This window comes from Bidens hawaiensis, unplaced genomic scaffold (genome assembly GCF_021521415.1).
Source record: "Bidens hawaiensis isolate Kalapana, Puna unplaced genomic scaffold, B.hawaiensis_p1.1 tig00051730_1, whole genome shotgun sequence".
NCBI lineage: Eukaryota > Viridiplantae > Streptophyta > Magnoliopsida > Asterales > Asteraceae > Bidens > Bidens hawaiensis.
Window position 1 is genome coordinate 69,258 of NW_027506201.1, and position 18,243 is coordinate 87,500.

Genomic DNA, 18,243 nt, shown 5'->3' on the forward strand with positions numbered 1-18,243 from the left:
AAGGAACATAGTTCAAACCGTATTCAAGAACGATGGGTATTTGCGGCGTCCCAGACCCGACATCCTTCCACACGCGACTCATCCCAAGCATGACCATCCCAGACTCCGCGAAGCGATAAACAGGAGTCTGAATCTAGGAAATCTTGGTGAACCACTCCGTCTCCTGGTAATTGGAAGCCAGAAGATTAGGGAGTGCCCTCCCATTCTTGAACGTCATCGCGATGGGAATGACACGAGCGGAAATGTAGAAAAACTCACGCTTCCAAGAGCGAAGACTACGCTCAGTAGTACAGATCTTCAAACCCTTAATCCGAGTGACAAGGGTATACCAACCCTGGACGCACCTCCAAGTATAGAAGGTCATTAGGCGGTCGACTCGAGGCTCGATATCCAAAATACGGCACACCCATTCGAAATGGTGAACTTTAGCAATTGTCATTGGGTGCACCTCTGTCAAATGAACACCGTGTTTCTCCAAAACACGGTATACGAACTTCGTTAATGGGAATCTTAGATTCCCATATATGAAGAACGAAGCGTAAACCCCTATCTTGCCCTTAGGGGCGTCGTATACCGTCTGGTTGGCCTCCGGAAACTCAGGCTCATAGGGCTCCAGCATGAATTTCTTGACGATGTAATGGTATACATCGACAGAAAGAGTACACTGACACTCGCCAGCAGTACTCTTATCGTCCTTATCGGACGTTGACATCGGGTTCTCAGGGAAAACGTCGGACTCTTCGACGTTAACCTCTGGGTCATGAGAAGAAGAAGACATTTTTTTTAATGTTAAGGAGGAAAGAAAGCGGTTTCAGGAGAATGCTCGCCGGAAAAGATGAGTATTCGCCGGAAATCGCTTAATAGGAGAAGGAGAGTGAAGTGAAGATAATGGACGAAATACACCCTCTCCACCTTATATACTCATCGCAATGAATGCGATGAATTTAATGCGGATGAGAGAGAAGGCGCTGGAGCAATGACACGGCGACACGTGTGGATAAAGCAAGCTGGCAACATGTGTCAAAAGGGCGCGTGCCATAAAACTCGCGCCCACGCGCCTGAAAAAGCGTTCAGATTGACCACATGCTGTCACGTCGTCAGAACTTCCTGCACATCCTGAAACCGTCCGAAGACGCCAACGTCCCTTCAACCGTTTGAACTGTCCTTATCCTTTCACCAACCCTCCGAATTTCAAAAAGATTCAAAAATAAGAGGGAATATACCCCCTTACCTTGGAAAGCAAGAAACCATAAGACAAGTGCGGGTACAGTGTCCAGGCGAAACCCTTCACATACTTAGCACTTGCAGGGAATTGAAGCCAAAAAGATCGATCTTATGGGCCATGCTTGCGGAAAGAGAAATAACATCCCCGCATGGCGGGAACGTTGAGAACTAGATTGTTTGAAGCTTCAATGTGGAATTGGTTGTTTAACATAACTGATCACTATGTCTAAAACTACCAAAACCTCGTGGAGAATCTACACAAGTGAAACTCAACGCTCCCGACTTGCGAAGAGGTTACACACCTATCCGCATCATACCCAAAGATCAGGCAGAAAAGTCGGGAATTTTCTGCAAGTGACATTAGGAAAACTGCGGGAAGAATCCCCACGGAGAACCTTAAAAAACGAAAACCCCTCTTTAAAACCCCTTGCTTAAAGTCCAAAAGTTCCCCTCACTTATTAACAATTCATGAGAAGAACAATGGACTGGGGGGACTTGAAGAGGTAGGTCTCCGCGAAGCCCAGTTGGACCCGCAAGACTCACCTTGAAGAGGTACGTCTGCGCAAAGACCAACTGGATCCGCAGGACCCACCATGCTCAGAGATGAAGACCTTACACGCAGTAAGCCAGCTGTCCCCGCAGGAAAGCCTCCCTTGGTACAGTACCCTGCCTGTCCCCGCAGCTGTGGGTACAAGCCAAGAAGGAAGGCTACCCGCACTAACAGTAAGGCTACACGCATAAGGCACTAACTCTTATACTTCAGCAATGTCACCTGAAGAAGGAATGAACAGGGCGGGAATATTCCCGCCCAAAAGAGCCAGTCCGTACGCTTCTAGAAGATCTTTTGTACTATACCTACCAAGGTATGGACAAATAGACAAGATCTGACAAAACAACCCATGAACCAATCACAGGGTGACAGCTCGCTGATAATAGTACGAGGAGGAGCACGCTCCAGTACAAAATGTCACTATCAGCCGCTGCCTACCCACCAACTCCCATCGTGGCACGAACGTAGCCTATAGTTGGTGGAAAAGGAATATTATATACAGCTGGCCGTACCTGCTTGGAAACCTACCTTCGGCTATAAATACTCCAACACCTTGGAACGGTATCATCATCTTCTCTCTAGCTATTTCTCTCTATATACACTTATATTCAGAGCAACCTAGTCTGATTCTCACGCCGGAGGGTGGTCACAAGGAGGAACCCCTTCTTCTCAGTGACGAGCTTACGGTGTCTGTTTTGCAGGTTGAGAAGAATAACCATCTTTGCCGGACCTAACCCTCGTGGGAAACATCTACTTAACCCTAAGATTATCCATAATCTGTCGGGGTCACTTAGTGTTTCTTCAAGTACTAATATCAATCAAAATAAAATCATTAATGGCAAATTGGCAATTACGAGATTAAAATAATTTCCTTAAAAAATATTCATCATCTTGATTAAAGTACATTTTGGTGAAGATGCTTTTATATTTTTTAGTGTAAAAATGATAATAAACTTTTTATGTGGTAATCATTCATAACCGATGCTGAAAACTTGGGAAAATTCCCAAAATAGCCCATTTATAAAATGTGGTTTCAAGTTTGTCCCTCAAAATTCAAGTTTCCAACTTTGTCCCTTTGGTATCTCGTCGACGACGACATGTTAGCGAACACCGACGATGCGTTAACATAACATAGGGTTGACGATGCGTTATGTCGCTAACATAGGGTAGCAGCGATGCGTTAATGTTTAAAACAAGGGTTCCACGATGCGTTAGTTGATAACTCATCGCTGCTACCCTATGTTAGCAACATAAACGCATCGTTAAACCTATGTTATGTTAGCAACATAAACGCATCGCCGGCGACTTGTTGACATAACATAGGGTTGACGATGCGTTTATGTTGCTAACATAGAATAGTAGCGATGCGTTAATAACTAACGCATCGTGGAACCCCTGCTTTAAACATTAACGCATCGCTGCTACCCTATGTTATCAACGTAACGCATTGTCAACCCTATGTTATGTTAACACATCGTCGGTGTTCACTAACATGTCGCCGGCGACGAGATACCAAAGGAACAAATTTAAAAACTTAAATTTAAGGGAACAAACTTGGAACCAAATTACATAAATGGGCCATTGTGGGATTTTCCGTTGGGCACCGTCACCGGTTTGGGTGCAAATGATATGGAGTATATCTTGTATGTGAATATGTTTTTTCTTCTTTGTTTCTTTTTTTCAAGTTTTAATTTTTAAACGATAAGTAGTTTTTATTTTAGAAACAACTGTATTATTAATCATAAGCAAATCATATAAAAGATAAAGGTATAAAAATATATCATCCCACAAATATCACGATGCATAGTGATTACGATAAATGGCAACTATCCACCGTGTATTCACTTATTGACAGAATGATAGGTGAACAAATTATCAAAAATCTCTTTAAACTCATAGAGATCATCGTTACAAACGTGTCAATAACCCAAACATTTGTCACAACTTCTCCCTTTAAAGATAATATAGACATCTCCCTTCAATACATGAGATGATGAGAGATTAAAAGTGAGGCAAACTTTTTAAAAAATACAAATCTAACATTTTTATCTGATATATGAATTAGTGCATTGTACCCTCTTAGCGCTTATAGTATATGCCTATACGGGGACGAAGCTTACTTGGGGCCAGAGTCCCCCCCCCCCCCCACCCCCACACCCTCTCCCGGTTTTTTTGCGCGGTAGTATAAATTGATCATTTTTCCGTTCGAAAGTTTGTATACGTAATGTAAATTTACCCGTTTTGAACCGGAAATTTTGTGCCCCCCCCAGCTTATGATTTTAAGAATACATTTTGAGTCCCCCGAACAAACTCGTTCAAGCTTCACCACTGTGCCTATATGGTATAAAATATCTAAAACATGTCAAGTCAATGCCAACCTTAGAGGCTTACACTATCAACACATGTAAACTTTTCCTAAATTGATACAAAAAAATGGAAATGTTTACAGATCTTATATATATATATATATATACACACACACTAGCCGTGTGCCCGCGCGATGCGACGGAGAATGCACGCAAACATGTCATCGGATGTGTAACCGGTGTTAAAACATGTATTATGAACAAATTAATGTTTAACTGGGTTTTCGATATTTTAAGCTTTTTTTTTACAATGATCTAAACTTATTTGACTTATATCTCGTTATAACTCGAACATGTTTTGACCTGTCAAAGTCCTTGTCGTTGACTCAAAAAAATAAAAAAGCAAATAAAGATGATCAAAAATCATTTTGCTGTGCATTTTGACCTGAACCAAAATTGATTTTTTTTAAATGTCACGAAATCATTTTGCTTATAATACGCACATCGATATTTAGTAAATCATACATCGAGACGTCAACAAAAATAAACACGTCGTGATTGTATGTTTGAAATTTATTAAAACTTATTAATATATTTAAAGATATAAAAGAAAAAAAGAAGAAAAAGGAAAATAGTTGAATAGGTAAACTTAAGAGGGTGGAAGAGTAATTATTAATTAAATTTACAAAAGTTGAGTATACTTAAAGGGTTAAATTTGTAATTATATTTTAGGTTCATAATTGCATATTTGAGTTGTACTCTTATGCTTAATTGACTTGTACATTATAAAAAACACATCAAAATAAAATAAAATTTACATTGAAACATCAACAAAAATAAGCACATTGCAACGGTAAGTTTGGTTTCTTTTTAAACATAATATATAAAAAGATATAGAAGAAATAAAAATTTAAATGAATTTGTCAAATAAATAGATAAAGATTATGAGTTTTTGTGTAACTACTTTATAAATTAACAAAGTTTTGTTGAAGTTGAAGGACTATATTTGTAACTATTTTCAAAAACAAATATTTTTAACCGTCAACATGTCCAAAATACTATATTACCTCTAAAATTTCAAATTTGTATGCATTAGTAATTGTTTATTATGCAATAGTGATTGTACATATTAAAATTTAAGAGGTCCTTCACTCATGCATTATATATAGTAAAGATAAAGATTTTACATGAATTTATGTAATAACTAGGGTATAGCCCGTGTTACACACGGGTGGAAAAACATGTCAACAAATATAATAAATTTTAACAACAAATTCAAGCAACACAAAACTTCTTCAAACTTTCGGACCAAAACGTTAACCATTTACTTTGTCGAGATATTAAAAGTTAAAAGTTATAATAGGTTAATGTACACCGAACAAATAAAAAACATCAACAAAAGTCATAAACATGTTCTTTCATATAAAAGCACCGTCAACTTCTTCAAACATTCTACCAAAATAAACTTATTTTGCTTTACCACCTGAAAATATAATAAAACAATAGCATCCAAATTAAATATATTATAATAAATAATACTATTATTAGAATAAAGTGTTAAACTTCTTCAAACATTCTATCAAAAGAAACTCATCTTGAACACTTATTTTTTATTTTTGACCAATCTTGCAACAAACTTTTAAATCACTAACATTAATATTTTGTTAAACTTGCAAAACTTAAAAACGTTTTACAATAAATGAATTTTCAAATAATTTTGGAAAGATTGTTTAAATTCATGTTGACTTTGGACAGGTTAACTTTATCATAGAATCAGTTGCTAAATAAGTGTATATATATATGTGTGTGTGTGTGTGTGTTAAAAGGAAAATCAAACCCGAGCTGATCCATTAAAAAATATGTATTTAATTCTAAAAAGTTTTAAAATATAATTTGTTATTATGGAATTGTCAAATCCGTTTTAAACTAATTTAATTACTACTTAACAAAAATAGTTTGTAAAAACAATCAAAATTTAATTTGTTCTTATTTGAAATTCAAAATTTTGACCACAAATTAAAACATAATATAATTAGATAATATTAATTTTGTTAAACGTATTATGTATAGAAACTTTCTAAACATAAGTTTGAATATAATAAACCGGTTTATTGTAAATAATTATCTCCAAAAATAACATATTGATTATAAAAAAATACTATTATTAAAATAATTATACACTGAATATTATAAATTAAAAAATAAATTATATTCAAATAATCATGTCCAAAAATAACCGATTGATTATAAAAAAAAGGTATTATTAGAATGTATTATATTCTAATATTTAATATTTCCATGTTTAAGGTTTTTCGAAAATCAGTTAATATTTAATAATAATACATCGAGTAATTTATGAATCAAATAATAACAATAATAAAAATATAAATTATTTCCTTAATTATCGTTTTTATAGTCAAACCTTTAAATAGAATTTGAATTTCAAGTTATACTAAACAGGTCATCTAATAACGGATTAAGTTAATGTACATTTATATTTTTAGAAAATTTTAGAATAAATTATATTTGGAAGATCAATATTATACTTTAATATGTATTTTAAAGATTAATATTATAATATAGTAAATTTAGTAAATTTATAATTTAGTAAATATAAATAAAAAATTAGTAAATTTATACTCCCTCCGTCCCAATTTAAATGTCCTATTTTGACTTTTCAAGTATTTCTTTTGCAACTTTGACCGTAAATATTTTTGTTCGTGTCGTATAATACTTGATGAAAATTATATCAATGTAAAATACATTTAAAACCCAATCCATTCATATAATTTTTATCAAGTATTATACGACACGAACAAAAATATTTACGGTCAAAGTTGTAAAAGAAAGACTTGAAAAGTCAAACTAGGACATTTAAATTGGGACGAAGGGAGTAATTACTAACGTTAATATTTTGTTAAATCACTAACATTAATATTTTGTTAAACTTGCAAAACTTAAAAACGTTTTACGATAAATGAATTTTCAAATAACTTTGAAAAGATTGTTTAAATTTATGTTGGCTTTGGAAATATTAACTTTATCATAAAATCGGTTGCTAAATAAGTGTGTGTGTATACACACACACACACGTGTGTGTGTGTGTAAAAAGGAAAATCAAACCCGAGCTAAACCATTAAAAATATGTATTTAACTCTAAAAGGTTTTGAAATATAATTTGTTATTATGGAAATGTCAAATCCCTTTTAAACTAATTTATTGACTGCTTAACAAAAATAGTTTGTAAAAACAATCAAGAATTTAATTTGTTCTTATTTGAAATTCAAAATTTTACCACAAATTAAAACATAGTAGGATTTGATAATATTAATTTTGTTAAACGTATTATGTATAGAAACTTTCTAAACATAAATCTGAATATAATATACCGGTTTATTGTAAATAATTATCTCCAAAAATAACATATTGATTATAAAAAAAAATACTATTATTAGAATAATTATACATTGAATATTATAAATTAAAAAGTTAAATTATATTCAAATAATCATGTCCAAAAATAACCGATTGATTATAAAAAAAGTATTATTAGAATGTATTATATTCTAATATTTAATATTTCCATGTTTAAGGTTTTTTGAAAATCAGTTAATATTTAATAATAATACATTGAGTAATTTAGGAATCAAATAATAACAATAATAAAAACATAAATTATTTCCTTAATTATCGTTTTTATAGTCAAAGCTTAAATATAATTTGAATTTCAAATTATAGTAAATAGGTCAACTAATAACGGAAAGTTAAATGTACATTTATATTTTTAGAAAATTCTAGAATAAGTTATATTTGGAAGATCAATATTATACTTTATTATGTATTTTAAAGATCAATATTATAATATAGTAAACTTAGTAAATTTAGAATTGAGTAAATATTAATAAAATAGTAAATTTATAATTAAATTTTTAGAATATTAAAGATTAATATTATATATGAAACAAATAATTTACAAACAAATTTATTAAACATTCAAAACAATTGTATTATTAAATCGAAGTTTCTGACTTTTGATAAAACTGAATTAAAAATTGGTCGGAAAAAAAATAAAAAATTGTACGGTAATTATGTTTGTTAATATTTAGTAAAGAAAACAATAACAAATTGGACGGAAAAAAATCAGAAATTGGACGAAAATTCACTTCTTAATATTTAGTAAACAAAACAATAAGAAATTGGACGAAAAATTTAAGAATGGACCAAGAAAACAATAAAAAATTGGACGGAAAAAAAATAAGAAATTGAACGGAAATTCACTTCTTAATATTCACTAAACAAAACAATAACAAATTGGCCGGAAAATCTCAGAAAACATAAAATATGCTTATAACATAGTGGTCGGAATATATTCATCGGATATTATAATAAATAACTAACTCTATGTGCAAGAATGAATTGTTAATTACCTTTAATATATATTCATCGGAGAATCGATCTGTTATAATCATCATTAATTGACAAAAAAAACCTGATAACATCTCCTCTGAGAAACGATCAATTGAACGAAATCGAACCGATTGAAGACATTAATAACCTTGGAAGTGAAGAAAAACATGGTAGATTAAACAATTGTTGGTAAATACTGTAGACGTTCGATGTTGGATTTGAGCGGCGGAATTAGGATTCGTTTGTTCTTGAAGAGGTTAGAGAGAAAAATGAGTGGTGAAATTGGTGGTGGGTTATGGAAAATCTTCCAAATATAAGTTTTTTGGTGTGTGGTGAATATGACACGTGGCAGGATTAGAGACACTCTTAGAATGAAAAGATTGTGAGTTGGAGGCCTAGGTGGACAACCTAGTAGAATGACACGTGGAAGATTTATTGATTTAATAGATTAGTAAGATAATAATAAAATGAAATGAAAAGAATAAAGAAATGAATAGGAATTCCAAAAACATCCACTGACGGGTTCGTATAACGGGTCGTGTAATCGTGTGTGACATTTTCGGTCATCACCATCATATTAGTGTCAAATGAATTTACAAAGAACTGGTCGTCGAAAACATTTGTATATATATGTTAAACATGTATTATTTAATTAAAAAAAAAGTGTCATAGAAGTAGGGCTAAATTAATTGGCGGCAATTTTGAAAAAAGTGTCATAGAAGTAGGACCCGTAACTTACTGAGCTTTCCCTGCAAAATTTAAGGCTTTTGATCAATGTTGCCCATATTAAATTTACCATTTTTTCATAAATTTATGAGAATGTGTTTTTATTCATGACAGAATTACAAATTTTGTCCTTTAAAATAAGACGAATTACGGTTCGTGTCATTTTCTAAGTTTCCTTGCAGGCGGTGTACTTTAAACTTTTTTTTCCTACAAGTTATGTCCTTTACGCTAACTGGGTTAGAAAAACTCTGTTAAATCCCATCACGTGAGAAGCATGTGAGGGCATTTTTGTCTTTTCACCTGTACCTGCAACTTCTTCTTCTTCTTCAAAATAGAAAAATACCAAAAAACTCGCTGGCCGGACTCGAACCCGCGACCTCAGGCCGGACCAGAGTGTAACACACACACACCAGCCAACTGCGCTGGTGTGTCAGTTGTACCTAAAACACTGATACCGGTTCTTGATCTTTCGAAAAGCTGTGTACAAAATGCTCATCCCTACACATTATAATTTTTGAAATTTTCAAATAACTCGCTTGGTTTACAATTTAATATGATTTAATTTCAGATTGATAGTGCGAGAAATGATGGAATTCTTCTTGAGGCGGTTCAAGTTCTCACAGATCTTAACCTTTCTATTAAAAAGGGTTATGTTTCCTCAGATGGAAGATGGAACATGGATGGTAATCATTTTATTTATTTTATTTTATTTTATAAAGATATCATAATCATGATGTCTGATTTACCTCTTTACTAATTTGTGTTAATCAATCTCATTAATTATCTACAGTCTTCCATGTCACCAATTTAGATGGCAACAAATTAACAGATGGTAGCATCATCAATTGCATTGAACAGGTAAATCAATTTGTTTTACAAAAGCTCTTTTCTTTATACTTTTTTCTTTAAATATTTCATTATATCAAATATTTTGTTATTATTGTAATGCAGTCACTTGGAACTATACATAACACAAGATCAAAATCCATTGATGGAATTACAACATTAGAACTAACCGGCACTGACCGAGTTGGACTATTATCCGAAGTATTTGCAGTTTTATCTGAACTCAACTGTGATGTGGTTGAGTCAAAAGTATGGACTCATAACGGTCGAATCACGTCAATCATTCATTTAACCCATGTTTCATCGACGATTGAGGTGATGAATTGTATGTTTGAATTCGTCATAGTGAGCTTTACAAAAGCCCTAACATTAATTAAACGAACATAGAACGAATTAATCAATTGCATGGTTAGGGTTTATAATCAAATTGGGTTTAGATATGTTTATGTATATATTAAAACGTTTACGATCTTAAACCAACTGACACACAAGCGCAGTTGGCTGGTGTGTGTGTGTTACACTCTGGTCCGGCCTGAGGTCGCGGGTTCGAGTCCGGCCAGCGAGTTTTTTGGTATTTTTCTATTTTGAAGAAGAAGAAGAAGTTACAGGTACAGGTGAAAAGACAAAAATGCCCTCACATGCTTCTCACGTGATGGGATTTAACAGAGTTTTTCTAACCCAGTTAGCGTAAATGACATAACTTGTAGGTTAACAGAGTTTTTCTAACCCAGTTAGCGTAAATGACATAACTTGTAGGAAAAAAAAGTTTAAAGTATACCGCCTGCAAGGAAACTTAGAAAAGGACACGAACCGTAATTCGTCTTATTTTAAAGGACAAAATTTGTAATTCTGTCTTTATTCATTGATAATTTTAAGGTATCATAACTTAAAATATTTTCACACGGCAGTATTTTTGTATAATTGTATCCTTGGTTTAAAAAAGCGCGCTCTTCACACATCATATGTGGATTGGTGGATTTCTCATAGTTGGTGTTGCTGCGCATGCAACCATTTTTATGGTAAGAGACTATGATTCAACTACTCGATACAACGATCTATTAGATCGTGTTTTTAGGCATCGCGATGCAATCATATCACATCTCAACTGGGCGTGTATATTTCTAGGCTTTAACAGTTTTGGTTTGTATATTCATAATGATACCATGAGCGCTTTAGGGCGCCCTCAAGATATGTTTTCAGATACCGCTATCCAATTACAACCCGTTTTTGCTCAATGGATACAAAACACCCACGCTTTAGCACCTGGTGCAACATCAAGCACCAGTTTAACTTGGGGGGGGGGTGATTTAGCAACAGTGGGCGGCAAGGTAGCTTTGTTACCTATTCCATTACGAACCGCGGATTTTTTGGTACATCACATTCATGCATTTACGATTCATGTGACGATATTGATACTTCTGAAAGGTGTTCTATTTGCTCGTAGCTCCCGTTTGATACCGGACAAAGCAAATATTGGGTTTCGTTTTCCTTGTGATGGGCCTGGAAGGGGGGGGGGACATGTCAAGTATCAGCTTGGGACCATGTCTTCTTAGGACTATTCTGGATGTACAATTCAATTTCAGTGGTCATATTTCATTTCAGTTGGAAAATGCAGTCAGATGTTTGGGGCAGTATAAGCGATCAAGGAGTAGTAACTCATATCACGGGAGGAAACTTTGCGCAGAGTTCTATTACTATTTATGGGTGGCTCCGCGATTTCTTATGGGCACAGGCATCCCTCGTATGTTATACTATTCAATTCTCGACGACGAATTAATTTAATAGCTCAGATATTGTTATTCAGGCTATTGATCCGATTCAAGATCATCGATAGGTAATGCATTCATTGAATTGACAGGTGAAAGATTTATCATCTCTATGGGATTAAATCCCGAGTTATTGTGAAAAAAAAACGATGAGATTATGGAAGTAAATATTCTTGCATTTATTGCTACTGCACTGTTCATTTTAATTCCTACTGCTTTTCTACTTGTAATTTACGTAAAAACAGCCAGTCAAAATGATTAATTACTTTAAATAAAACTTGACTTCTGAATTCTTATCAATAGTTGAAGAAATCAAATGAAAAGTATTCTATTTTTGTTTTACGCCTTAAATGAAATCAACGGGCTATAATCGGCAGGCGAGGTTAGGCGAGAGGCGACCCAAGGCGAGCACCTCAACGCTTTTGCCTACCCAAGGCGAAGCCTGTTAAAAAAGCGAGCGCTTTTTGCGCTTTTGTACGTAGCGAAAAAGCGAGGAGGCGAAGGCTTTATGTACAAAAGGCGACCAGTTAACCCATTTTCAACTTAACCTTTATAATTAGTCATTTCTAGACTTTTCACATGTGGTAATAAACTTTTGAAAGTTGAAACACTTTTGAGTACTGTTCTTTTGGAAACACTTTCGAGTAATTTGTTACTCGATAACTTGTTTTTATGCGACTTTGATATTTCGGGCGAGTAATATAGTACTCGAAAAATTGTCCTACGCTACTTTTGGAATTTTATGATATATATATATGTTGATGTTTTAGACGTTTAATATATATTATAATTTGGTTTATATATAATATGTGGCTTATAAATAATTAAATATTTTTTTTAAAATAAGGTCGCCTTGTGTTCAAAAAGCGTTCGCTTTTGCGCTTTTCGCTTTTCGCCTCGGCTTAGGACCTCTTCGCTTTTGTTCGCCTCACGCTACAATACTCATTTCACATAGTTAAAAACGATTTAAAGTCGTAGCATTCCTAACTATTCAGTAAACTTGACCACCGGTTTCACATGGTTAGGACCGGTTAATAATAAAACGCTTAATTAGGTGTCATAGCACATGTGCAAAGACTACTCATTTTTAATAAATCAATGAAAATAAAAGAGTGTGATTGTTTTACTTTATTTGAATTGATGGATTATTCACATTATCGATCAAGTGAAAATACTAATAACGACCATGAGTCAATTTTCTAATAGCGTGTATTTACATAAATAGTTTTCTAAAAATGATATTATTATTCTTCACAAAGAACTCAAAGCAGTTTTAAGTGCGTTTTAAATTAAGTATCGGTGATATTTAATAGTTTAGCATCTAAAATGCGTATTGATAACATTGTTTTTAACATTGTGGAAAAGAATTAAACCATGTTTTACATTCCTTATTTTCTAAAACAACACACTTATACACGTAATATAAATATAGAGTTTTCGGACACAATCCCCCTTGGCTTTAGTTTCTTCTTTGTGATTTAGGAGCTCGACTGTTTACAACTTCTACAATTTGGTATGAATATCTTGAAGTGACTTAACTTTCAGCTAATTTGGTATTTCACAATCTGTAAGTTTGTGTGATATCTAAATTTTAGATGTCTTAACAAATATCCGGGTGATAAGTATCTCTCATAGTTTGATTATTGAATCGTCTTTTAATTAGTATTTGGATTATCCTACTATACTATAATAATAAATGAGATTGCCTCCACATGCCCATTCTCTATTGTTTCATTACCTTTGTTTCCAAATATATCTTATACTTCTCTAATTTTCTTAACATTTAAATAAATAAAAAAGAAATTAAATTACTAATAATTAATGTAAGCATTTAACTTTAAGTTTCAAAACCAGCTATCCAATATTCAATTGTTTCAACTTCAATACCCGGTTTCCTTGATATTCAATTCTTTTTAACCTAATCACCCAAATCCCTCTTTCAATCGGCCATTATTTTACATTGATCCTATGATGATTTCATTAGATCCTGCAAATATAATCGACACCGGAGTTTCGATAAGATCGGTAGTTAGGACTTAGGAGAGTAAATAAAGTTGGATTTAATGTATACAGGTCTTATGATTTGATCATTTTGATTATATTTTAAATAATACATATTGAAGATACCAAACATGACAATTTATTAATTATGCATCTATTTGTGTTCAATATTATATGTTATATGAACATTAAGATTAACAAATATTATAATACCAACATTAAAGTTGTTATTTTAAAATTCAATTATTTGTATCTACGTATAACAAATAGACTAAGTTTGAATAGTTTTTAAAAATTTAGACACTCATTTAGCTTTATATATTTGGAAACAACCAAATATTACTTATTAAATTAGAACTTTTATTATATAGACAATAACTGACTAAATTTTGGTTTGACATTTCTTATTTTATGTATAAAATTCAAAACAGACAGTTATTTTTAAAACTTGTCTTGTTTTATGCATTTAATCTCGCAACTTTTCCCTTTTTTTACAAATGATGTTAATACAATTACAGTTGTTTGATATTGCAATTAAAAACTTTTAAATAAATTCTATTTTTGTTTATGTGTTTTAAAATACTCATCTATCCCATGTCTCACTATCGATTAATTGTATATATTTGGGTCTAAGACTCACATCTTCCACATCGTATCAAGGTATGTTTTCAGTATCGTTTCATTAATATATAAAATTTTGAAAAAAGGAAGGGACTGTAACAAACTCTACTGAACGTTGGATTTGAATCACATGCAAACGAGGTTAAGCACATATGTGTATTCATGCGCAACATATATGGCAAAATGATCGGTTATGTTTTCCTTTCATATTTTATTTTGTTTTTTTACCTTCTGGTTTTAAAAGGAGAGGTTAAGGATATATCATTCATAGCACGTGCCAAGTTGAAGACGAAATTTGCCTAAAGCAAGGTAAAATATGGCATTATCTACACCATATTCGACTTTTTGTTTAGACTGGTTCAGGATACGGTGATTTTAAAGTTCAATATGTCATTCAACGGATTTTTCTTTCATAATTTATTTTGTTTTTTTACTGGTTTTAGATAGGAGAGGACAATGATATATCAGTCACGACACGAGTCAAGTTGAAGATGATATTTGCCAAGAGGAAGGTAAAATATGACATTCTCTACATCATAATCTATTTTTTGTTGGTTCATAATGCTAATACTCTGATTTTATCATTTTAACAATAAATATTTAATTCAACGGGTTTTACTTTCGTATCTTATTTTATTTGTTTTCTGGTTTTGGATAGGAGAGGACAAGGATATATCAATCATGGCATATTGGCATGCGTCAAGTTGAAGAAGATATTAGCCAAGAAGAATGTAAAATATGACACTCTCTACACCATAATCTACTTTGTGTTAGACGGGTTCATGATATTACGAATTTAAATATTTAAGATATTCAAAGTATATAAAATAAATAAGTTAATCTTCTAATCTTGAAAGAGAAGAAATGACAAAAAAATATATATATGTGTGTTGAAAGTAGAATGGTCAAAGAATGATGGGCCTGTTGTCTATAGGGGCGGGCCTGTTGACCCTCAAAAGTTCGGTGTTGAATTGGCCCATATGGAAGTTCGAACCTTTATCGTTACTTTTGGTGACTCTAGAAATTTGGTCGGTTTGGATCTTTCACTTCAATAATATGGTTGGTTTAGTTAATGGAACGTTTAGATTTAAAACATAATTTGTTAGAGATTAAAGGTTTTTATCTTTTTCATAATAAAGTCGATAGGGATGTTTGAACTTTGAGAGCTAGTAATTGATATGGTTGTTTTTTTAAATAAATTATTATAACTTGATTAATGTTTTTTTTAATCTTTGCATATTTTGTTTAAAATTTTAATGCAGGGGTTGATAGGTTGTTTTAATACGGTTACGATCCAAAATAGGTTGAGTAACTATCCAAATACGAGTACATTTTGGCACGGGTTGGATTGACCTATGATGGTTTTTGTCCAACACTTAATAAAACTTTTTATGCACTTAGCGTAATTTATGTCCACATAAATTAAAGGATATAATATCGATTTCACATAGATACATCGGTTTAGTTTGGACAACCGAGAAGTACAAAAGGTGAATTGAATTATGGGCCTCGAAGATAAAGCTTAGAGTTAAAATTAAATGGTTGGTTTATATATTCAGTGTTATGTGCCGATTTGAATTAATAATAAAAGAGTTGAAGTGTATTATTTTATATCCGCGTGTTTTGATGTATTTTTTGTTTAATCCAATTTGTTATTCGGATAGAAATCATATCATTAATTTATATACTTTTTTACCTTTTTGTTGGGTCAATAAAATTGATAAGAAAATGCTGGAATCTTCTCAACCTCCTCAATAATAACTAAGTATGGAACTTGAGCAAATTCAGGCACTTCGAGCAAAGTTTTCACTATCACGAGTAAATTATATTATGCGAGTAAGGTTATCTTCTTGAAGTTTTCTAAGTGTCAAGATTCGAGCAAGCTACACTTCGCCAAGCAAGGTTGGTATTCTATCGAGTACAGTTTTCACACAAGCAAACACTTGATTGTCTGAGCATAAACCAAGTTTACAAGCAAGCTTGGTGGGTCGTGTAAAGATAAAATAAATGAGGATCTCAAGTTTGCCTGTGAGAAGTAAGTGGATTTATTCTAAGTATTTCTCCAAGCAAAGTTCAATCTCGAGCAAGTTAGAGTATACTTTGCTTGCTCCAATAACCCTTAGTGAAGATTGGAGAGATCAAGAAGAACAAGTTAAACAGAAGACAGTTTCACGTTATAGTTTGTTTTGCAATTACCATTAACAAAAGTAAAAGCCAGCCTCCCACAAGATTGAGATATACTTGAGAGGCCTGGTTTTTACACATGGTCAACTGTATGTGGCTTGATCAAGAGTGAAGAGTAAATACGGTGTTAAAATGCTTATTTTAGACAACAAAGTATAGCTACAAACAAAACAACAAATATGTTTTATAAGAAAACTTTTAATATTTATGAACTTTATGTTTTTAAGTTTTCAGTTATGTTTGTAAGCATCGTACTATAAAACTTACTTTTTCGTAAATTTATGTTTTTAATAGCTATGTTTCCATATGAATATGAATTGCAATTATAAATTATATTGTCATCTCAAAAAGCATATTTTCCTTTCAAATTGTATATGTGTATACTTCAAAATTTCTAGATTTTCACCCGTGTCGTACACGGGTGAATAACCTAGTGATAAAATAAAGGAATATTGGAGTACAAGTAAAAATTAATTAAAAAGGTTACGGATAATTACCAACTTTAATTTAGTTATCTATATTATTGTTATTATTATTATTACCTATTGTGTATTCATGTTCATGTTTATATTTTTTTAAATGTGTTTTTAGTGGTTCAAGAAGGTTCTCAAAGTTCTCAATTTGCAAAGAGTTCTCTTAGGATCCTTACTATATATATATATAGAGAGAGAGAGAGAGAGAGAGAAACAGGATCAAATATATTTTATTCTTAACATGAAAACGGTGAGAACCAATATATTGTTATGATTATGTTTATTTTTATAGGTGTTTGTTGCTATTTTTTGTTCGTATTTGCTAATTTTCGATTATGAGACGTTATAAGTATTTGCTTATTTATATTTTGTTGTTATTATTAGATGTTTTCTTTTGCTGTTATAAGTATTTGTTGGTATATGCTGTTATTATTTTGTTCTTGATTTTGATTCTTTTGTTGTAATTTTTAGGTTCTTTTCTTTGTTATTATAAGTCATTGTTTATGTAGATTGGTATTGTAGTTTGTATTGTTTCTTACATTCGTATTTTTAAATAAATTGGCATTATTTCCTACGTACTCATGTTAAAATCAAAATATACATGAACCTTGCCCTATATATATATATATATATATATATATATATATATATATATATATATATATATATATATCGAGTCTATGGTAGGGATTGTAATCAAGTTTAGAGGTATTTTCTTGGTTAATATAATTGTAGAGTTTTTTTTCCAAAGCTAATCGTTTTTACTCAATTATGTTTAAATCGATTCACCATTGTAAGTATCTTCTCTCTATATAAGAGGTTAAGTGTTTGAATCTTGTAAATGAATGACCGGTAAAAAAAGATTATGATTACGTAGGTAACAAAAAAAACTGATATATAGATATTTTCATCAAATCAGTTCTTCATATATCCAAACTAGCTATGTCCTTACGGTTCAAGCTTTGTATCGTCACACAATTTTAATTATTATTATTTATTATATTTATTTTACATTTCTAACCTTAAATTTTTGTGAGAAGTTTTTGCAAATTATAGAATAGAGTTATATGTGGTTATTAGTTGAAAAGAGAGAAAAGTCAGTGAATTTTTGTAAATTTCGGGGAAACTTTGTTTGCCGT

At 32.0% G+C, this 18,243-nt stretch overlaps 1 protein-coding gene across 1 annotated transcript; it reads left to right on the top strand.

The window, feature by feature from the left end:
- Positions 1–9,766: 9,766 nt before the first annotated feature.
- LOC143617064 (ACT domain-containing protein ACR8-like) lies at positions 9,767–15,729 on the top strand. Its single transcript, XM_077089726.1, has 6 exons — positions 9,767–9,896; positions 10,004–10,071; positions 10,165–10,374; positions 14,891–14,959; positions 15,106–15,178; positions 15,710–15,729. Exons 1-6 carry the CDS (start codon positions 9,890–9,892, stop codon positions 15,727–15,729), a joined length of 447 nt encoding a protein of 148 aa, XP_076945841.1. The 5' UTR covers positions 9,767–9,889.
- The last annotated feature ends 2,514 nt before the right edge of the window (positions 15,730–18,243 follow it).

Excerpts from the sequence above, each read along its gene's own strand:
- LOC143617064 (XM_077089726.1), top strand. Across the intron at positions 10,072-10,164 it reads TCATCAATTGCATTGAACAG|TCACTTGGAACTATACATAA; the intron begins GTAAATCAATTT and ends ATTGTAATGCAG. Across the intron at positions 14,960-15,105 it reads TGATATTTGCCAAGAGGAAG|GAGAGGACAAGGATATATCA; the intron begins GTAAAATATGAC and ends GGTTTTGGATAG.